General features: G+C 43.8%; 1 protein-coding gene across 1 annotated transcript; it reads left to right on the top strand.

The window, feature by feature from the left end:
- Positions 1 to 713: 713 nt before the first annotated feature.
- Positions 714 to 22,070, top strand: SUCLG1 (succinate-CoA ligase GDP/ADP-forming subunit alpha). Its single transcript, XM_070756879.1, has 9 exons — positions 714 to 1,071; positions 7,808 to 7,911; positions 9,431 to 9,547; positions 11,033 to 11,245; positions 13,041 to 13,098; positions 14,549 to 14,632; positions 15,813 to 15,964; positions 18,733 to 18,921; positions 21,035 to 22,070. Exons 1-9 carry the CDS (start codon positions 1,020 to 1,022, stop codon positions 21,059 to 21,061), a joined length of 996 nt encoding a protein of 331 aa, XP_070612980.1. The 5' UTR covers positions 714 to 1,019; the 3' UTR covers positions 21,062 to 22,070.
- The last annotated feature ends 543 nt before the right edge of the window (positions 22,071 to 22,613 follow it).

Genomic DNA, 22,613 nt, shown 5'->3' with positions numbered 1-22,613 from the left:
GAAGTGCAGACTCGGTAAATAGTTTGACAGTGTTGAGTGAATTATTTGTTTAGTAGAGTGATGGTGTTCGGGAAAAAACTGTTCTTGTGTCTAGTTGTCTTGGTGTGCAGTGCTCTGTAGCGACGTTTTGAGGGTAGTTGAAACAGTTTGTGTCCAGGATGCGAAGGGTCAGTCAATATTTTCACCGCCCTCTTTTTGACTCGTGCAATATACAGGTCCTCAGTGGAAGGCAGGTTGGCAGCAATTGTTTTTTTCTGCAGTTCTGAGGATCCTCTGAAGTCGGTTTCACACTTACGGCCATTACAGCATCCCCAGTCATGTGATTTACATTCTGGTGCTTGGGAACTGACTCACATTCATGACGGTCGCAGCGTCACGTGATCCCATTTTGCCTCCTTCTCACCAGATTCACTTAACCACCATGTTACTCACTTAACAACCGCAGGGATTCACTGAACAAACGTGGCAAGGAAAGTCTTAAAATGGAGCAAAACGCACTTAATCCACACCCCTAGCAACATAAATTGTGGGCTCAACTGGGGTCGTAAGGTGAGGACTATTTGCACACGGTGGGAACGGCGCCCTTCACTCAGCGGTCAGCTCCATTGCAAAGAGGCTTAAGGTATTTCTTGCCTGAACTACATGCCCCACAATCCCTCGCGGCAAGAGTGGGGAGGACCCTCCTCCCTAGGATTAGACACCTAAGTGCCTAATGGGATTAAACGTCTAATTGTCCCAAGCTCCCACGGCCGGATAAGAAAAACGGCCTTCCTCGTGAACGCACAAGGATCCCTGTTGTTCTGGGGGTGGCGCGGGGAGAGGGGGAGGGAAGGACCGAAAGAGCGCTCCGCTCAGGCGCAAAAGACACCCTTCGCGCTTTCCGACGCATGCGCGACGCAGTCGGATAAGGGAGAAAAAATCCTGAGGACCCAACCGGAAGAGGCGGGCCTTAAGCGCCATCCGGGCCCGTGCCCCTTGTCATTGGCGGCCCTACTGGAGGCACTGTGGGGACGGCGGCGATGTCTTGCTGCGGAAGCGGCGCCGGAGGCCTCGGCCGCCTCCTTCTGCTTCGTAAGTCTCTGTGTGTGACCGGCCGAAGGGGGGGCGCCCTCCCCTTCCGGCCGGGGTCACGTGACCTCGGTGGAGGGGGTTGCTCTTGTGTGACTGCAAAGTCCATCATCCCCACCCACTTCCACGCGGCCGTTTTTAGGGCGAGGCCTGCTGGGGATGATAGGGAGGGGGAGAGATGTAGTCCAAAGGCGAGGGAAAGCTGGGCCAAAGCTGGCAAGAACCGGGGAGGGAGAGGGACTACCTTTCCCATCATTCCCAGTTTGCCCTCCTGGCCATGGGTCCAGTTCACGTTTGGCGACAGGCCTGACCTGGCTTTTTTTTCCCCTCCTGCCAACCTGGAGCATCCCCCCCACCTTGCCAGTGTGGCTTTTTTTTGTCCTAAACTACAACTCCCATTATCCCCAGCTGTCAGGGCTTTTTCTGGGACCTCCCCTTTTCCCCCCAATGTCTTTTAACTTCAAAGGAAGGGTCCTTTTGGGGGAATCCCATCCAGGAACTTTGGCTTTGAGTAACCTAAAAACCTAGAATAAAATGAAATAAATGGAATGAATTTAAAATGGAATAACAGGGACTACGTCCTCCATCATCCCCAGCTGGCCCTCTCCTGACCATGGGTCCATTTAAGGTCCAGTAAAAGGGCCTGGCCTGCCTTTCCCCCCCTCTTTCTTCAACCTGGAGTATCTTTTTTCCTCCCTTGCCAGCCTGGCCTCTTTTTTTTTTTGTCCTGAATTACAACTCCCATTATCCCCGGCCATCAGGGCTTCTCTCTTCTTCTGTGACCACCTTTCCCCCCCCTACTTCCCTTCATTCCCTGTGCCTAGGGTAAGGATCGTTTGGGGGAGACCCATGCAGGAGCTTTAGCCTTGCATGACCTAAAACGCAGAATAAAATAAAATAAAAATGGAATGAACTAAAAATGGAATAAATGAAAATAACTTGCAGGCAATTTCCTGAGCTTTATTTCTGCTAGAGTTAGGCTTGTGAGCTACAAGACGGTTGTGGCCTCTTTGCAGCAGCAGTATTATTATTATTATTATTATTATTATTATTATTATTATTATTATTATTCCTGGAAATGAACGGATTCAAAGAGTTAAAGTTTAGTCCCAGTGGTTAAGGCACCTGGTCAAAAAGCAGGTGATGGTGAGTTTATTTATTAATTTATTAGATTTCTATTTAGTTCTAATTAGTTCTACCTTACCTATGAAAGCTGACTAGGTAAATTTGGGCGAATGGCCAGGAGACTGTGAGTTCTAGACCCTCCTTAGCTATGAAAGACAACTGTGACTTGGAGCCAATCACCAGGAGACTGGGAGTTCTAGTCCCGCTTTAGACACTAATGCCACCTGGGTGATTTTGGGCCAATCACCAGGAGTCAGTGAGTTTTTAGTCCCACCTTATGCGCAAAAGCCACCTGAGGGATTTTGTGCCATTCACCAGGAGACTGAATTATAGTTCTGCCTTAGCCATGAAAGTTGGTGGGTGACTTTGGGCCAGTTGCCAGGAGATGGTGAGTTCTAGTATTGCCTTAGCCATGAAACCTATTTGGGTAACCGAGCCAGACACACATATCTATACACACAGACACTCTTTCTTTCTTTCTTTCTTTCTTTCTTTCTTTCTTTCTTTCTTTCTTTCTTTCTTTCTTTCTTTCTTTCTTTCCTTCTTTCCTTCTTTCCTTCCTTCTCTCTTTTTCTCTCTCTCTCTCTTTCTTTCTTTTCCTGTCTGTCTGTCTCTCTATCTCTGTCTCTCTGTCTTTCTCTGTCTCCTCTCTCCCTGTTTCTGTTTCTACCCAACCCAACTCACAGGATTGTTGTTGTGGGGGAAAGAGGAAGTGTTTCACAGGCTATTTGTAAAAATAATAAAATATGGGATGTAAATAAATATTTTTCATCGAGTAAGAATACATCCTGGCCTTGTGCTCCGGCTGTTTCTGGCTGTTTGCTTTCCCAGTACTAAGTGGCTGTAGGGTTATAATGCTGCACCCACATTGGATTTTAAATTTTTCAAATTTTCCAAATTTGTTCCAAAGCAACAAAGATTGATACTTTTCACCCTCTGTTACATGTTTTTATCCCTAATATAGGCAGGATTGCCTTGTGTTCACTTCCTGTTAATGCAGGATAATTTCCCTTTTCTCAGCTTTTAATTGCAGTTTTGACATTTGTTAAATAAACCATAATAACTTTCTGTTTCAATTGCGAAAAAGGTAGCACTTTTTCTTTTCCCCTCATTTTTTGACGGTTCTATGAGTTCCAATTCCAACTGGGCAACTTTGGGCCAGCCTGTCTCACCCAACTCATCACACAAGATTGCCGTTGTGAGAGAAAACAGGAGGAGGAAGGAATATTAAGTACATTTTAAAATAATAGGCAAGCAAAAAAATAAATAAACAAACAAGCAAATATTTAATTACTGCGAAGTTGAGCTAGTCTTGGATTGCATGACTCCACCTCTGAGATCCTTAAAACAATAGAGTCCGACAGGAATAAATATATTGCTTATTGTGATTGATTTGGTGATGGTGGGACATCTTTAATAATTAAAAATCTTTCCCTGGTTGCAAAAAAGAGTGATCTTAACTATGTTGCTGGAAACAGCATAAAAGAATAACAAAGTTGGAAGGGACCTTGGAGATCTTCTAGTCCAACCCCGTGCTCAAGCAGAAACCATACCCCAGAGGTCTTCAAACTTGGCAACTTTTAAGACTTGTGGACTTAAATTCCCAGAATTCTCCAGCCAGCATAGCTTCTGGGAGTTGAAGTCCATAACGTTAAAGTTGCCAAGTTTGGGGACCCCTGCCCTACACCCTATTTCACACAAACCTCCAATACTGGAGCACCCACAACTTCTGGAGACAAGTTGTCCCACTGATTATTGCCCTTAGGGATTGAGCCTTACATAAATTCACAGAGCTGTTGTACTTTTTGTTTTCTAGGTTTTGGGGCATCTTGGGTGTCTTTAACTAAACCTCTTTAGTTGGTTCTGAAGTTGGTGTAGTTGGTATGGGTTCTATATAATGGATCCTTAGAAACTCTACAAAACGGTTTCTTTGCGTTTGAACAATGGCAGATCTGTTTGTATCCTGAATATCTGGTGTTGTGGTTGGCTCTGGCCCAGCTCCTGCCCCAAGGAATGTGGAGGTGGAGGTGGGGGAAACATCCACATGCCACAGGCCTGTTTTGCTCCCGATAGAATCTCCTGACGAAGGAAGCGTGAGTAGCAGGGAAGAGGGGAGTTTGGCAGACAGCCCAGGAGGAGATCAATCATCCTTATCATCCTTGGATTCTGAACAAGAACTTATGACGGACCCTTGCATGCATAGAGTGATGCATAGGAGAGAACAACTGAAGGATTATTACAGGAGATAAGTGAGGCCACCTGTGGTTGGGTGGGGCTGCTGTAATTAGTGCTATAGATAAAAAGAGCAGTGAGCTGGTTTAGCCTTATGGAAGTTTATCTGATTCATAGTTTCGTCAAAATCGTGGTTTTGCTGTTAAAGACTGTGTGTGGCCTTTGGAATTGGACTCAATTTCCCAGTTACTGGGTGAGAAATTGGATTGCATTTAACCTGTGCCTTGTGTGTACCAGAAAATCCCTTTGACATTTAAAAAGGGAGTTTTTTCTGCTTTTCTGTTGATAAAGACTTTTGGTTTTCCTTCTATCGTTTGGTGTGTGTCTTTTTGGACTAATCTGCAGAGAACAAGAATTGGATACTTTCATGGCTGGAATTGCGATGAGTTGATATCTCCCCTGTACAGGCAGCTTGTGTGTATGCTACCCTCACAAAAGTGTGTCTTGTTTACAGATGGGGCAGGGCACTTGATCCAGGTGACAATTCTGCTTGGAAAGTTTACTTGGTGTCATGTGCGCAAACTGGTCTTTCCATCCTGGCTCCTCGAAAACATTCAAACTCCTATTTATTTGTACTTATAAGATGCCAAAACAATTGTCAATCTCTGCAGGAGAATCTCTAGAGTTGCATTGGTTCATTTCGCTCCTAGCCCTGTTGACCCACATTCCTTCATTTTCTTAAAACAGCAAAATTAAAAATGTAATCATGCAGTATGTATTTCAGTTCCTGGATAAATACTATGTAGGGCAAAGATAGGAGTCTTAATTGCTCTGTAATTCATTAAACAAGAGGTACGGTAACTACTGCAACAATAATGAGATATGGGTGACACCCACTATAGCAGAGGTGTCCAACCTTGGCAACTTTTAAGACTTGTGGACTTCAATTCCCAGGATTCCTTGGCTGGCTGCGGAATTCTGCGAGTTGGAAGTCCACAAAGTCTTAAAACATAGAAACATAGAAGATTGACGGCAGAAAAAGACCTCCTGGTCCATCTAGTCTGCCCTTATACTATTTCCTGTATTTTATCTTAGGTTGGATCTATCTTTATTCCAGGCATGTTTAAATTCAGTTACTATGGATTTATTTATTTATTTATTAAATTTGTATGCCGCCCCTCTCCACAGACTCGGGGCGGCTCACAACAGCAACAGAAAACAATATAATACAAATTCAATAATTAGAAAGCTAAAAACCCATAATTTAAAAAACATGCACACAACATACCATACATAAACAGTATAGGCCTGGGGAAGATATCTCAGTTCCCCCATGCCTGACGGCAGAGGTGGGTTTTAAGGAGGTTGCGGAAGGCAAGGGGGGTGGGGGCAGTTCTAATCTCAGGGGGGAGCTGGTTCCAGAGGGTCGGGGCCGCCACAGAGAAGGCTCTTCCCCTGGGACCCGCCAAACGACATTGTTTAGTCAATGGGACCCGGAGAAGGCCAACTCTGTAGGATCTAATCGGTCACTGGGATTCGTGCGGCAGAAGGCGGTCCCGGAGATTTACCAACAACGTCTGCTGGAAGTTTGTTCCAAGCATCTATTACTCTAATCTACTACTCTAATCTACTAAGTGGCTAAAGTTAGACATCCCTCCAGTATAGGGTCTCACTCCTTAATGTTCCTAACTGGAATGTTGGCTACATCTATATATTTGATGTAATTCACATTTGGTTGGAGAATTAGTGAAGACTGTTAACCAGAGTTTTTAAACCTCAGTTCTCCTGGATATACAGTAGTACCTCTAGATACGAGCTGCTCCACATGCGAGTATTTCAAGTTACGAGCTGCGACGCGGGCAAAATTTCTGTTCGACACCCGAGCTCAAATTTGGGATACGAGCCGAGCGTCCACTAGGTGGCGCAAGAATTCAATTTTTTTCCAGTTGTCTCCGCGCGAAAAGCCAAATCTAAGTGCATTTGTTTGAGATACGAGATGATCGACATACGAGGTCAGCTCTGGCAGGAATTAAACTCGTATGTCGAGGTACCACTGTACTGAGCTACATCTTCCAATTACAGCTTGTTTACTTCTTCTTTTTTTTCTGGAGAATTTAAGAAGTGCCATTAAAGGTGCAAACACAGGGATCTACTCGGTTCCTCTCCACACCTGGTCCATCCTTTGTAACAACTAACAAACATTAATATGTTGAAACATGGTGGAACCCAGTTTCTCATTTTACCTTGTTGCTCAACATTATGGAGCCTGGCTTCTTTCCTTATCTACATGATTAAAGTAGATCATTCTTACAATCGTGTTGCAGTTGCAAGTCTCGGCTCTTCTTTTTTTTTAATAGGTTGAAATTAAAATAAGTTTAATTGCAGTGTACTGGGATGGATCAGAACTATACTGTTCAGAACTATGCCGCACGAATCCCAGCGACCGGTTAGGTCCCACAGAGTTGGCCTTCTCCGGGTCCCGTCGACTAAACGATGTCATTTGGCGGGACGCAGGGGAAGAGCCTTCTCTGTGGCGGCCCCGACCCTTTGGAACCAACTCCCCCCAGATATCAGAGTTGCCCCCACCTTCCTAGCCTTTCGTAAGCTCCTTAAAACCCACCTTTGTCGTTAGGCATGGGGGAATTGACACTTTGCTCCCCCTAGGCTTATAATATTTATGCATGGTATGCTAGTATGTATGATTGGTTTCTAAATTCTCTGTCGTCAGGCATAGGGGAATTGAAATATCTTCCCCAGGCCTATATAATTTATTTATGGTGTGTTGTGTGCATGTTTTTTAAATTATGGGTTTTTAACTTTGTATTGTTAGATTTGTATTGTACATTGTTTCTATCACTGCTGTGAGCCGCCCCGAGTCTACGGAGAGGGGCGGCATACAAATTAGATAGATAGATAGATAGATAGATAGATAGATAGATAGATAGATAGATAGATAGATAGATAGATAGTGCTCAAAAAAATAAAGGGAACCCTCAAATAACACATCCTAGATCTGAATGAATGAAATATTCTCATTGAATACTTTGTTCTGTACAAAGTTGAATGTGCACAACGGCAGGTGAAATTGATGGTCAATCAGCGTTGCTTCCTAAGTGGACAGTTTGATTTCACAGAAGTTTGATTTACTTGGAGTTATATTGTGTTGTTTAAGTGTTCTCTTAATTTTTTGGGGCAGTGTATAAAGAACTTAAGAGGAAGACAATACAGTTGCGGGCTTAAACATAGAAACATAGAAATCTGACGGCAGATGACAGCTTTTTCCTATGCAATTCTTCCAATGTATTTTTGTTTTAAATAGCAGGGTGTCTGTCTTACAATTTTGAAGGAAGCAATAATGATGCACCTTAAGCTGCTGAAGATCTGCAGAAATGCTCTAAAGATGAATAACTCATCATTTTTCCTTTTTTGTTGTCATTTATAGTGCAGAAGAATGGGGTACGGCATTGCTCCTATTCAGCCACCCGGAAAAACCTGTACATCACTAAAGATACAAAGGTTATTTGTCAAGGTTTCACTGGTAAACAGGTGCGTGCCCGAATGGTCAATTTCTTGTACCTTTCCTCATGTTGTCATCCAGTAGCTTTTGCTCTAAGTTTGCGATTAACTTAGAATTCCTTCTCAGGGCTTCCTTATTGCAGAGATCAGAAATACAGATAAGCCTCTAACTTAGATCGGTTGATTAGCGACTCTTTGAAGTTTACAATGGATCCCCCCAGAAAAGGGATTTAAGATCCAAATCTGAGGTTCTGGTGGTCTTGTTCACTTTCTCTGTCTCTCTCTCTCTCTCAAGGTCACATAACTACACTTCAGGGACATAGCAACACAGTTGCATGAGAGACAAGACAAGATGAAATAACCTTTATTGTCATTTTTTTACTGGGAGCACACTGGCCCACATCAAAAATGAAATTATGTTGCCCGCTCTCAAATAAATTATATATCTACCCATACACATACATAACACACAAACACACCACAGAGTTTGTCTGTCTGTCTACACATATCTGTCTGTCTAAGAGTGGTTAGAGTGCAGTACTGCAGCCTACTATCTATCCACCTAACTACCTACCTTTCATCTATCTATCTATCTATCTATCTATCTATCTATCTATCTATCTATCTATCTATCTATCTATCTATCTATCTATCTCTTTCTCTCTCTCTATCATCTATCTATCTTCTATCTATCTATCTATCTATCTATCTATCTATCTATCTATCTATTTATCTTCTCTCTCTCTCTCTATCTATCTACCTACCTACCTACCTACCTACCTACCTACCTACATACATACATACATACATACATATATATATATATCTACTATCATCTATCTATCTTATCTATCATCTATCTATCTATCATCTATCTTATCTATCTACTATCTTATCTATCATTATCTATCTATCTATCTATCTATCTTCTGTCATCTATCTATCTATCTTCTATCTATCATCTATCTATCTATCTATCTATCTATCTATCTATCTATCTATCTATCTATCTATCTATCTATCTAATCTATCTATCATCTATCTTATCTATCTATCTTCTATCTTATCTATCTATCTATCTATCTATCTATCTATCTATCTATCATCTATCTATCATAGTCATCTCTCTCTACCTCTCTTTTTAATATGTATTTCTCTGTCTATCTGTCTCTATCAGATGCTTGGCAACTGTCTCTTATTTATGGTGGGTGCGGTGTCCTGAGGGTTGGTGGGGCGGAAGGTCACGTGATCCCATTTTGCCGCCTTCTGATGAGCAAAGTCAACGAGGGAAGTCAGATCTCTTTAACGATCGTGTGACTGCCTCAACACAACAGCAGCAGGGATTCGCTTCGTCTCTGCAGCCAGAAATGTTCCAAGACTGGACAAAGCTCATTTTGCAAACGTCTTACTTAGCAATGGAAATTTGGGGCTTAATTGTGGGTGGTGCAAGTTGAGGACTGTCTGTGTTTTGTCTCCCCATTGCCTTCCTCCCTCCCTCGGTTTGAATCAATTTCTGCTTCTTTTTTTGCTCCCCTCCTGTCCACCACAGGGCACTTTCCACAGCCAGCAGGCCTTGGAGTACGGCACCTCTTTAGTAGGAGGGATTTCGCCAGGCAAAGGCGGCAAAAGCCACTTGGGACTTCCAGTTTTTAATTCCGTCGAGGAGGTAAGGGGGCCGAAACCACATTTCATTCATTCGTTTCATTGTATGGTGCTGCTCTTAAAAATAGCTATGAGCCTTTGTCAAGATACGGAATTATCAGCCGTTTGAACCTCATCCTGGGACCCAGGGGAAGAGCCTTCCCTGTGGTGGCCCCAGCCCTCTGGAACCAACTCCCCCCAGAGATTAGAACTGCCCCCACCCTCCTTGCCTTTCGTAAACAACTTAAAACCCACCTCTGCCACCAGGCATGGGGGAATTGAGATCCTCTTTCCCCCTAGGCCTTTACAATTCTATGCATGGTATGTATGTATGTATGTTTGGTTATTATATTAATTGATTTTTAATCATCAATACCAAATTACTATTGTACACTGTTTTATTGTCGCTGTTAGCCGCCCCGAGTCTCTGGAGCGGGGCGGCATATAAATCCAATAAATAAATAAATAAATAAATCCTGCAAACTCTGCTCAGCAAAGCTTATCATATTTTTCGTACTGTTCCCCCCTAAAAGAGACTGAAAATTTGTGTGCGTCTTATACTCAGAATGTAACTTTTTCGAAGCCCTAACGAGGTACTAACCATCTGCATTGGTTGCTGATCAGTTTCCGGTCACAATTCAAAGTGTTGGTGATGACCTATAAAGCCCTTCATGGCACCGGACCAGAATATCTCCGGGACCGCCTTCTGCCGCACGAATCCCAGCGACCAGTTAGGTCCCACAGAGTTGGCCTTCTCCGGGTCCCGTCAACTAAACAATGTCGTTTGGCGGGGCCCAGGGGAAGAGCCTTCTCTGTGGCAGCCCCGACCCTTTGGAACCAACTCCCCCCAGATATCAGAGTTGCCCCCACCCTCCTAGCCTTTCGTAAGCTCCATAAAACCCACCTCTGTCATCAGGCACGGGGGAATTGAGACTTTCCTTCCCCCTAGGCTTATAAAATTTATGCATGGTATGTCAGTATGTATGATTGGTTTCTAAATTGGGGTTTTTAAATTAACTTAAATATTAGATTTGTTTACATTGTATTATTATTGCTGTGAGCCGCCCCGAGTCTGCGGAGAGGGGCGGCATACAAATCTGATAAATAAATAAATAAATAAATAAATAAATAAATAAATAAATAAATAAATAAATAAGCAAGCAAGCAAGCAAGCAAGCAAACAAACAAACAAACAAACAAACAAATAAATAAATAAATCTTCCCCAGGAGGTCTTTTTCTGCTGTCAATCTTCTATGTTTCTAACATGGGCCGTGTCTTTCATTGGTCAGCTATTTGCTGATGGGTGAGTGGGTGGGTGGCCGATTCTTGCCCCCAGAGTCCTTACGGATGTCAGTTAAGGTTGAGCCTTCTTTGTGGTGGCACCTCAGAAAAACCTAGAGGTGCAAAAAAAAGGGGGGAAAGCGACAGATGTGTTGTTACAGCATGCTGGATGCCTCCGCAGAGGGGTGATTTTTTTGTGTTTTTAAAAGCAGTGTGTTTGGATCTTAGGCCAAAGTAAAAACGGGTGCTACCGCCTCGTCCATATACGTGCCGCCGCCCTTCGCTGCCGCTGCCATCAATGAAGCCATTGACGCAGAAATCTCCCTTGTTGTGTGCATTACAGAAGGTATTCCCCAGCAGGACATGGTGCGCGTCAAGCACAGGTTGCTTCGTCAGGACAAGACCCGGCTGGTCGGCCCCAATTGCCCGGGAGTCATCAACGTAAGGGGGGGGGGGGAGGGTGGCTTGGGAGGGAGAAGCCGGTGGCGGAGGGGGGAGGGGGCATCTTCTTCTTCTCCTTCTTCTTCTTCTTCTTCTTCTTTCTCCTCCTCCTCCTTTTCTTCTTCTTCTCCTTCTTCCTCTTCCTCCACCTTCTTCTTCCTCTTCCTCCTCCTCCTTCTCCTTCTCCTCCTCTTCTTCCTCTTCCTCCACTCCTCCTCTTCTCCTTCCTCTTTCTCCTTTCCTTTCTCCTCCTCCCCTTCTCATTCTTCCTCTTCTTCCTCTTCCTCCACCTCCTCTTCTTCTTTCTCTTTCTCCTCCTCCTCCTTCTTATTATTCCTCGTCCTCCTTTCCTTTCTCCTCCTCCCTTTCTTCTTCTCCTTCTTCTCCTTCTTCTTCTTCTTCTTCCTCTCCTTCCTCTCCTTCTCCTTCTTCTCCTTCTTCTCCTTCTTCTCCTTCTTCTCCTTCTTCTCCTTCTTCTCCTTCTTCTCCTTCTTCTCCTTCTTCTCCTTCTTCTCCTTCTTCTCCTTCTTCTCCTTCTTCTCCTTCTTCTCCTTCTTCTCCTTCTTCTCCTTCTTCTCCTTCTTCTCCTTCTTCTCCTTCTTCTCCTTCTCCTTCTTCTCCTTCTCCTTCTTCTCCTTCTTCTCCTTCTTCTCCTTCTTCTCCTTCTTCTCCTTCTTCTCCTTCTCCTTCTCCTTCTTCTTCTTCTTCCTCCTCCTCCTCCTCCTTCTCCTCTCCCCTTCCCACTTTCCTCCCCTCTCTTTCTCTCCTCTCTTCCCTTTCCTTTCCTGTGTTCCCCTTTCTTTTCCTTTTCCTTCCTTTCCTTTCCCCTTTCCTCCCCCTTTCCCTCCCCTTCCTTTATTTCCCTTCCCTTTCCTGACTTCCTTTCCTTTTCCGTCTCCTTTCCCCATTCCCTTTCCTTTCTCTTTCCTTCCTCCCCCTCTCTCCCTCCCTCCCTTTCCTTCTCCCTCTCCACCTCTCCTTGCCCTCTTCTCTCTCCTGTCCTCTCCCCTTCCCACTTTCCTCCCCTTTCTTTTCCCTTCCCTGTCTTCCTTTTCCTTTTCCCTCTCTTTCTCCTCTCCTCCTTTCCCCTTTCTCTTTCCTTCCTCCCCCTCTCTCCCTCCCTCTCCTTCTCCCTCCCCACCTCTCCTTGCCCTCTCCTCTCCTGTCCTCTCCCCTTCCCACTTTCCTCCCTTCTTTCCCCCCCCTCTTTCCTTTCATATCCTATCGGGTTGAGGCCATGAGGCTAAAATGAAGGCTATCCCATGGAAACTGTCTTTAACTCTTGGAGGGGGAAAAAAAAAGTATAATATGAATCTTTGGATAATAAATATTCCAACCTGATCTCTGCCGTTACCCTTTGAATTGATCCCACCTCTTCTTAACCTTCAGGTGGTCTAGCGTTCGTATTAGGCATGGGGAAATATAAAATCAAAAATCCAATTGTAGCTTGCAGGTGCTCATTCTGTTTCTCCAGACTCGGTTACACCACTATTGAGTGCAGCCAAGATTGAGGATGTTTTACAAGCCATCCTTTCCCACGTTGCGCTTTAGGGAGGTCCTTTAATGACATTAGTGAAAACAAACTTTAAAAAACAAAGCCAGCTTGATTAGCGCCACTTACGCAGGGCTGACAGTCCGCGACACATGAGTTTGAAAGTCAGAGGTTTTGTATTCTGAATCCTTGCAAACAGAGGCTTTGTTATTTCTGCTTTTCGAGTAACTTCTGCAACAGGTTTAAAAATAGACACCGAAATCCAATCTGATCATGTTTTGCGGTTTTATTTTGTTTTTTTAGCCCGGAGAATGTAAAATTGGTATCATGCCTGGCCACATTCACAAGAAAGGAAGAATCGGTAAGTTCTAGTGGAAAAAAATTATATAACGTACAGTGGTACCTCTACTTACGAACTTAATTCGTCCCGTGACCAGGTTCTTAAGTACAACAGTTTGTAAGAAGAAGCAATTTTTCCCATAGGAATCAATGTAAAAGCAAATAATGTGTGCGATTGGGGAAACCACAGGGAGGGTGGAGGCCCTGTTTCCTCCCAGGAGATTCCTACAGAGGCTCCACGGAGGCTTCCCCCTGCCTTTTCCGGCCCTGTTTCCTCCGAGGGGATTCCTAGAAAGGCCCCACGGAGGCTTCTCCCCGCCTTTTCTGGCCCTGTTTCCTCCCATGAGATTCCTAGAAAGGCCCCACGGAGGCTTCTCCCCGCCTTTTCTGGCCCTGTTTCCTCCCATGAGATTCCTAAAGAGGCCCCACGGAGGCTTCTTCCCTCCTTTTCCGGCCCTGCTTCCTCCCAGGGGATTCCTACAGAGGCTCCACGGAGGCTTCTTCCCTCCTTTTCCGGCCCTGTTTCCTCCCAGGGGATTCCTACAGAGGCTCCACGGAGGCTTCTCCCCGCCTTTTCCGGCCCTGCTTCCTCCCAGGGGATTCCTACAGAGGCTCCACGGAGGCTTCTTCCCTCCTTTTCCGGCCCTGTTTCCTCCCAGGGGATTCCTACAGAGGCTCCACGGAGGCTTCTCCCCGCCTTTTCCGGTTCTTAGATAGAAGTACCACTGTACTATGTTTTTTTTTTTTTTAAAGTCTCCTTGCTCTGTTTGCACTACATTGTACATTTGAATTAAGGTCCATATCTTGAAAAGGGCATGCAGATAAGGTGTGTGTAAATGAATGTGTAGACCACTCTACAAGGCCTTAGTAAGATCATACCTAAAACACTGCATCCAGTTTTGGTCAGCACACAATAAAAAAAAGATCTGGAGACTCTTGAAAAAGTGCAGAGAAAAGTAACTAGAATGATTAAGGGATTGAAGGTTAAACCATAGGATGAACGGTTGGAGGAACTGGGCATGGCTAGAGAAGGACCATGTTAAATGTTTGATTTTAGTTTTCTGTAATTCTCATCCTGCAAATTTGACAAAAAATTAAAAATGATTGAACCCCCATAATATCTAATTGTCAAAATCTGTTTTAATAACCATTTTACATGGTTTAGTATTCCCAAATTACTAAATTGGAATAATTCCAGTCCATGCTTTACAGGGATTAAATATGTTATGAGCCACCCTGAGTCTCATGCGAAGGGCGGCATAGAAATCGAATGAATGAATGAAAGAATGAATGAATGAATGAATGAGAACGGCGAACCCAACTATCCTACTTTTATTTATTTTATTTATTTATTGGATTTTATATGCCGACCCTCTCCGTAGACTTGGGGCGGCTAACAACAGTAATAAAAACAGCATACAAATATGGATACTTCATTCTTCCGTTTTGTCCCCCCCCCCCCCTTTTCTCAGGTATTGTATCCAGATCTGGCACTTTGACTTACGAAGCCGTCCATCAAACGACTCAGGTCGGATTGGGACAGTCCTTCTGTGTTGGTGGGTTTGAAAGAGGCTCGGTTCTTGCGTAAGACCACACACCAACGATTGTAGAAACTACGTAGACACGCTTCCCACCCCCTCTTCCTTTCTCTCAAATGTATATTTTGCAAAGAGAATTAAGACATACAATTTTGTAGCCATGTCAGAGGTGGAATTCAGGTGATTGGGAATGAACTGCGCAATACCCGGGGAGGGTGGAGGTCCTGTTTCCTCCCAGGAGATTCCTACAGAGGCCCCACGGAGGCTTCTCCCAGCCTTTTCCGGCCCTGTTTCCTCCCAAGAGATTCCTAGAGAGGCCCCACGGAGGCTTCTCCCTGCTTTTTCTGGCCCTGTTTCCTCCCAGGAGATTCCTAGAGAGGCCCCACGGAGGCTTCTCCCTGCTTTTTCTGGCCCTGTTTCCTCCCAGGAGATTCCTAGAGAGGCCCCACGGAGGCTTCTCCCTGCTTTTTCTGGCCCTGCTTCCTCCCAGGAGATTCCTAGAGAGGCCCCATGGAGGCTTCTTCCTGCCTTTTCCGGCCTTGTTTCCTCCCAGGAGATTCCAGAGAGGCCCTATGTATGCTTCTCCCCACCATTTGTAGCCCTGTTTCCTCCCAGGAGATTCCTAGAGAGGCCCGACAGAGGCTTCTCCCTGCCTTTTCCGGTTACAGTTTTGGATGCTGGGGTTTGTAAGTGGAAAATGGTTCTTGAGAAGAAGCAAAAAAATCTTGAACACCCGGTTCTTATCTAGAAAAGTTTGTAAGTAGAGGCTTTTACCGGTAGAGGTACCACTGTATTTTATATTGTTTATATTTTTGCCCAAACCAGAAGGCTTGGAAATTCCTTGCAAAAAGAAAAAAAGGCATTTTAAAAAAAAGTTATTATTTAATAATAATAATAATAATAATAATAATAATAATAATAATAATAATAATAATAATAATAATAAATAGTAATAATGTATTAGATTTGTATGCCGCCCCTCTCCGAAGTCTCGGGGCGGCTCACAACATAACAACAATACAATATAAATACCATTCTAATATTAAAAATTAAAAAAACTAATTTAAAACACATTGTTATAAAAACCTATCTGCTATACAATCATGCACATTAAACGCTAAATCTTCAGCCGTCTCTGAACGTATAATAACGTCGCCTCGTTCGTGGGTCTTTAATTCGGTTTTTTTGTTTCTTGCAGGGATTGGAGGGGACCCCTTTAATGGGACAAATTTTATTGACTGCCTGGATGTCTTCCTGAAGGATCCGCACACTAACGGGATCATATTGATAGGGGAGATCGGTGGGAATGCCGAAGAAGACGCCGCGGAATTCCTTAAGCAAAATAACTCTGTAAGCGGGAATGTTTCAGAAATGTTCCGACTGGGGTGGAAAATTACTGGTTTTTTGGAAAGGCAGGGGTGGGGGAGGATTGCTTGTTTTAAAAAGTTCTTCAAAGTCATTGGGTTGCCTCCAAACGTCTCTTTCCATTCAGGGAGGTTATTATTATTATTATTAATATTATTATTATTATTATTATTATTATTATTAATATTGTTATTATTATTATTATTATTATTATTATTATTATTATTATTATTATAGAATAGAATAGAATTTTTATTGGCCAAGTGTGATTGGACACACAAGGAATTTGTCTTGGTGCAGATGCTCTCAGCGTACATAAAATAAAATATACATTTGTCAAGAATCATGTGGTACGACACTTAATGATTGTCATAGGGGTCAAATAAGCAATGAAGAAGCAACATTAATAAAAATCTTAGGATATAAGCAACAAGTTACAGTCATACAGTCAACATGGGAGGAAATGGGTGAAAGGAATGATGAGAAAAACTAGTAGAATAGAAGTGCAGATTTAGTAGAAAGTCTGACAGTGTTGAGGGAATTACTTGTTTAGTAGAGTGATGGCATTCGGAAAAAACTGTTCTTGTGTCTAGTTGTCTTGGTGTGCAGTGCTCTGTAGCGACGTTTTGAGGGTAGGAGTTGAAACAGTTTGTGTCCAGGATGTGAGGGGTCAGTAAATATTTTCCCCGCCCTCTTTTTGACTCGTGCAGTGTACAGGTCCTCAATGGAAGGCAGGTTGGCAGCAATTGTTTTTTCTGCAGTTCTGATTCTCCTCTGAAGTCTGTGTCGGTCTTGTTGGGTTGCAGCACCAAACCAGACAGTGATAGAGGTGCAGATGACACACTCAACGATTCCTCTGTAGAACTGGATCAGCAGCTCCTTGGGCAGTTTGAGCTTCCTGAGCTGGCGCAGAAAGAACATTCTTTGTTGTGCTTTTTTGATGATGATATTATTATTATTATTATTATTATTATTATTATTATTATTATTATTATTATTATTATTATTATTATATTTGTATGCCGCCCCGCTCCGTAGACTCGAGGCGGTTCACAACAGTAATAACACAATATATAACAAATCTAATAGTTAAAAGTCACTAAAAACCCCTTATTAAAAGAAAACATACAAACATACCATGCGAGTTCGCGGAGAGGGGCGACATACAAATCTAAATAATAAATAAATAAATAAATAAATAAACAAACTGTATAGGCCCGGGGGAGATGTCTCAGTTCCCCCATGCCTGGTGGGTTTTAAGAAATTTATGAAAGACAAGGAGGATGGGGGCAATTCTAACCTCCGGGGGGAGCTGGTTCCAGAGGGCCGGGGCCGCCACAGAGAAGGCTCTTCCCCTGGGTCCCGCCAGACGACATTGTTCAGTCGATGGGACTGGGAGAAGGCCAACTCTGTGGGACCTAATCGGCCGCTGGGATTTGTGCGGCAGAAGGCAGTCTCGAAGAGTTGAATTGTGACCGGAAATTGATCGGCAACCAATGCAGACTGCGGAGTGTTGGTGCAACATGGGCATACCTTGGGAAGCCCATGATTGCTCTCGCAGCTGCATTTTGCACGATCTGAAGTTTCCGAACACTCTTCAAAGGTAGCCCCATGTAGAGAGCATTACAGTAGTCTGGTAGTGAGTTCCATGCATCAACTACTCGGTTACTAAAGTCGTATTTCCTGCAGTCGAGTTTAGAGCAGTTTCAGTTTGTATCTGTTGTGTGCTCGTGGGTTGTTGTGGTTGAAGCTGAAGTAGTCATTAACAGGAAGGACGTTGCAGCAGATGATTTTGTGGGCTATGCTGAGGTCGGGTTGAAGGCCACGTAGCTCTAAGCTTTCCAAAACCTAGGATTGTAAGTCTAGCTGTGTAGGGCAGTGTTTCCCAACCTTGGCCACTTGAAGATATTTGGACTTCAACTCCCAGAATTCCCCAGACAGCGAATGCTGGCTGGGGAATTCTGGGAGTTGAAGTCCAGATATCTTCAAGTGGCCAAGGTTGGGAAACACTGGTGTAGGGTATTCTGTTGCGGGTGGAGGAGTGGAGGGCTCTTTTAGTAAAGTATCTCTGGACATTTTCTACCTGCTTGTGCTCAGCGCTGCAGTTCCGCTCCAGATTCCTGGGTTCCCAAACTCCAAACTGCTGTTCTGGCATCCCTCCTCTGAGAGCTTAGACCAGGGGTAGGCAAAGTTGGCTCTTCTATGACTTGTGGACTTCAAGTCCCAGAATCCCTGAGCCCATCATGCTTGCTCAGGAATTCTGGGAGTTGAAGTCCACATGTCACAGAAGAGCCAACTTTGCCTACCCCTGGCTTAGATACATTTCATTTCATTTCATTTTATTGGATTTGTATGCCGCCCATCTCCGTAGACTCGGGGCGGCTAACAACAGTGGTAAAAACAACATGCGACAATCCAATACTAAAGAAGTTAAAAACCCTTATTTTAAAACCAATCATACATACAAACGCACCATACATAAATTGTAGAAGCCTAGGGGGAAAGGATATCTTAATTCCCTCATGGCTGACGACAGAGGTGGGTTTTAAGAAGCTTGCTAAAGGCAAGAAGGGTGGGGGCTATTCTAATCTCTGGGGGGAGTTGGTTCCAGAGGGCCGGGGCCGCCACAGAGAAGGCTCTTCCCCTGGGTCCCGCCAATCGACATCCTTTATTTCTGCTGTTAATTATTCTCCCCAGACCGACTGTGTTTCCGTGAGGCTTTTTGGAATGCCCTTCTTTTTCCCCTTCCCCAGGGTCCGAACGCCAAGCCCGTGGTCTCGTTTATAGCCGGAGTCACTGCTCCTCCGGGCAGGAGAATGGGCCACGCAGGAGCCATTATTGCTGGTGGGAAAGGTGGAGCCAAGGAGAAGATTGCAGCCCTGCAGAATGCTGGGGTCGTGGTCAGTATGTCTCCCGCCCAGCTCGGATCCACGATGTACAAGGTTAGTCATGAAAACAGGGATAAACAAGGAGGCTTTGGGACGGAATCCAAATCTTGGCCCATTGGGAAGTGTGCTCGACTTCTTTCTTAGGCAGGGTTAAAAATGGACGGATTTGGAAATGTGTGTCCCAGAAGCTTATTTGATCCTGCAGCTTAGCTCATGTTTCATGTTTCTTGCGAGGTTTAAATGAGGCAATCGTTACCTGCCAGGCTGAGATGGATAGATGGATGATAAGGAGAGAGAGAGAGAATAAATAGATGATCGATGATAAATAGGTAGATGATTGGGGAGAGAGAGAGAATAAATAGATGGTGGGTGGGTGGGTGGGTGGGTGGGTGGATGGATGGATGGATGGATGGATGGATAGATAGATAGATAGATAGATAGATAGATAGATAGATAGATAGATAGATAGATAGATAGATTATTGATAGATGCATGATTGATACATCTCTGAAAGATAGATAGATAGATAGATAGATAGATAGATAGATAGATAGATAGATAGATAGATAGATAGATAGATAGATAGATTATTGATAGATGCATGATTGATACACCTATGAAAGATAGATAGATAGATAGATAGATTATTGATAGATGCATGATTGATACATCTCTGTAAGATAGATAGATAGATAGATAGATAGATAGATAGATAGATAGATAGATAGATAGATAGATAGATTATAGATAGATAGATTATTGATAGATGCATGATTGATACACCTATGAAAGATAGATAGATGGATGGATGGATGGATGGATGGATGGATTGATTGATTGATTGATTGATTGATTAATGCATGATACATAGATAGTAGACAGACAGATAGATAGATAGATGATACTCTGTTTTCCCCAAACTAAAACATTCCCTGATAATAAGCCCAATTGGGCTTTTGCCTTCCCTGGGTACAGGCTGATACAGAATATGAGCTTGTAGCCTAGAGGCTAAGGCCACTGCCTTACAAGGCAGAGCCCCAGGTTCAAATCCCAGGAAGGGTGTGGCTACCTGATGAAATGGGAAAGGGAGACGATTGGGAGGAAAGTGTTGCAGCATTGATTGTTGTTATACAATCATGTCAGAGGCGCCAAGGTGCCTCCAGGTTGAGAGGATTGGCCAGTGAGGTGGCGATTGCCGGGAGGGCGGGGCTGCCGACTTGAGACCTGGAGCAATTGTTGCAGCAAACAGCAGTTGCCAGTCAAGGGAATGGAGACCACAAGGAGATTGAGTAACTCAGGTTTATTGATGCACGTTCAGAAGATAGAAAAGCAATGTCTGAACATTGGCTGATAGCTAAACAAATACAGTGGTACCTCGTCTTACGAACTTAATTCGTTCCGTGACGAGGTTCGTAAGTAGAAAAGTTCGTAAGATGAAATAATGTTTCCCATAGGAATCAATGTAAAAGCAAATAATGCGTGCAATCCCAAAACTCACTCCTTTTTGCCTTGCGCTGCTAGGAATCCCCGCTTCCGGACTTCCATTGCCAGCCAAAGCGCCCGTTCTTGCGCTGCTGGGATTTCCCTGAGGCTCCCCTCACTAGGAAACCTCACCTCCGGACTTCCGTTGCCCATTCTTGCGCTGCTGGGATTCCCCCGAGCCTCCCCTCACTGGGATTCAAACCAGTGCTGGCAAAAATGAAGGGAATCCCAGCGAGGGGAGCCTCAGGGAAATCCCAGCAGCGCAAGAACGGTCGCTTCGGCTGGCAATGGAAGTCCAGAGGTAGGGATTCCCAGCGAAAGGAGGCTTAGGGGAATCCCAGCACTTCGGCTGGTAACGGAAGTCCGGAGTCGGGGCATCCCAGCGGCGGCGGCTTGGGTTCGTAAGGTAAAAATAGTTCGGAAGAAGAGGCAAAAAAAATCTTAAACACCGGGTTCGTCTCTTGAAAAGTTCGTTAGAAGAGGCGTTCGTAAAGACGAGGTACCGCTGTGTAGTTTCATACCTTTTCAGAAGGGTGGGAGGGAGAAGGCGTATCATTGCTGACCTCATCACTTGACAACACTCTGGTCTCGAACGCGGGCACGCTAACCTGAACCCAGCAATCCTAACCACTGTGCAGCTTCGGTTACAATTTTTTTCCTTTTCTCTTTTTCTTTAATCCTCCAGGAGTTTGAGAAGAGGAAAATGCTATGAGAAAAGAATCGGAAAAACCCGTCGGGATGTCACACTCCCTTTGCGTCCTTCCACGCCCCGTATTCTCCGCGTGCTCCTGTTTATTTGTCGGAATACAGCCTCGCTCCGTCTTACAAAGTCAAAATTTAACGCCACCCAGGGGTTGATTTTTGGTGGGGTTCTTGATTTCGCACGTGATTGTACCTCGATAGTCAAATAAATCAATCTATTCCTCCTGAATTCACTTCTTTGAAACAAGGATGCTTGGCGCACCTTTCCCTTGTTTTACCAAATGCTAAAATTTATACTCTAATGTTGCTTTTCTGTTTATGTTTGAGGTTTATTTTTTTGTATGCTTTATGTCTAGCTGGCCTGATGCAGAAAGCTATGCTTCCTGTTGCTTCATTCACCTATTCACCCTCCAAAACAATTTATTTTAATTATACATTTTTGGCACCTATTTCCCCCCCCCAAGTTGGTATTAAAATTCCAGGCCAGAGGGAAAATTGTGAACTCAATTGTACTAAGCAGGTGAACTTGCAAAGCGCCTGTGGGTGCAATTCCTATTTTGCACCGATGTGTTCTATTCAAAATCCAAATTTTTTTGCAAAAGCATCTTTAAAAAAAATAATAATCCACATACAGCAATGTTTAATCTTAACAAAAGAAACGTTTAACGCCAACAGAGTTGATTTGGGTGGGTCTTAAATAGGTAGGTAAAACTCTTCCTCATTAAATTTGCCTTAAATGAACGAGGGGAAAAGAAATATAAAAAGGCTATTTTTTTAAATATTTGTGGTATCTTGAAAAAGTTTAAATAAAGCAGAGATGATGCTTCGGTTCCTTGCTGTGTTGAGCCAAGCTATATACTTCTATGGGATGTTACCTGTCCTTAAATATTATATAACAGTTTGTTCATATCATTCAAATTTTGCATGGGGAATCCCAGTGTTGATTTCAAGCGAATCTCCATTTACTTATGTCATTCTTCTACTTATAACACCTTCCATAATAAACATTTTCCCACCAACTTCTCTGAATTTCAACTTCCTGCTTTGTTTCCTACATTAGAATCTCTGCTAATAGCAGGGCCAAAAATGAAAACAACTTTACATCGCACTCAGTGTTAAAACGACTGACATACAGTACCACAACCTTTGCCAAATGATTCCACACCAGGGGTATCAAACTCAATTTCTTTTTTTTAAAAATATCAAACTATACAGATTGAGTTGATGAAGTCTTTCCTGATACGTTTTATGCTTAAGACCTTCCACCATTCTTGTAGCCCGTCTTTGGACCCTTTCAATTTTGTCAATATCTTTTTGTAGATGAGGTCTCCAGAACGGAATACAATATTCCAAATGTGGTCTCACCAGCACTCTATATAGCGGAATCATAATCTCTCTCTTCCTGCTTGTTATACCTCTAGCTATGCAGCCAAGCATCCTACTTGCTTTCCCTACCGCCTGACTGCACTGTTCACCCATTTTGAGACTCAGAAATCACTACCCCTAAATCCTTTTCTTCTGAAGTTTTTGCTAACACAGAACTGCCAATGCAATACTCAGAT

Source organism: Erythrolamprus reginae, chromosome 7, assembly GCF_031021105.1.
Source record: "Erythrolamprus reginae isolate rEryReg1 chromosome 7, rEryReg1.hap1, whole genome shotgun sequence".
Classification (NCBI taxonomy): Eukaryota; Metazoa; Chordata; class Lepidosauria; order Squamata; family Dipsadidae; genus Erythrolamprus; species Erythrolamprus reginae.
The sequence above is the reverse complement of the archived record's forward strand: the minus strand, read 5'-3'. Positions and strand labels throughout refer to the sequence as shown.

Bases quoted from the DNA above. Each gene is read 5' to 3' on its own strand.
- SUCLG1 (XM_070756879.1), top strand. From the start codon at position 1,020: ATGTCTTGCTGCGGAAGCGGCGCCGGAGGCCTCGGCCGCCTCCTTCTG. The intron at 7,912-9,430 runs GTGCGTGCCCGA...TGTCCACCACAG, and splicing joins AAGGTTTCACTGGTAAACAG to GGCACTTTCCACAGCCAGCA. The intron at 18,922-21,034 runs GTTAGTCATGAA...TTAATCCTCCAG, and splicing joins TCGGATCCACGATGTACAAG to GAGTTTGAGAAGAGGAAAAT.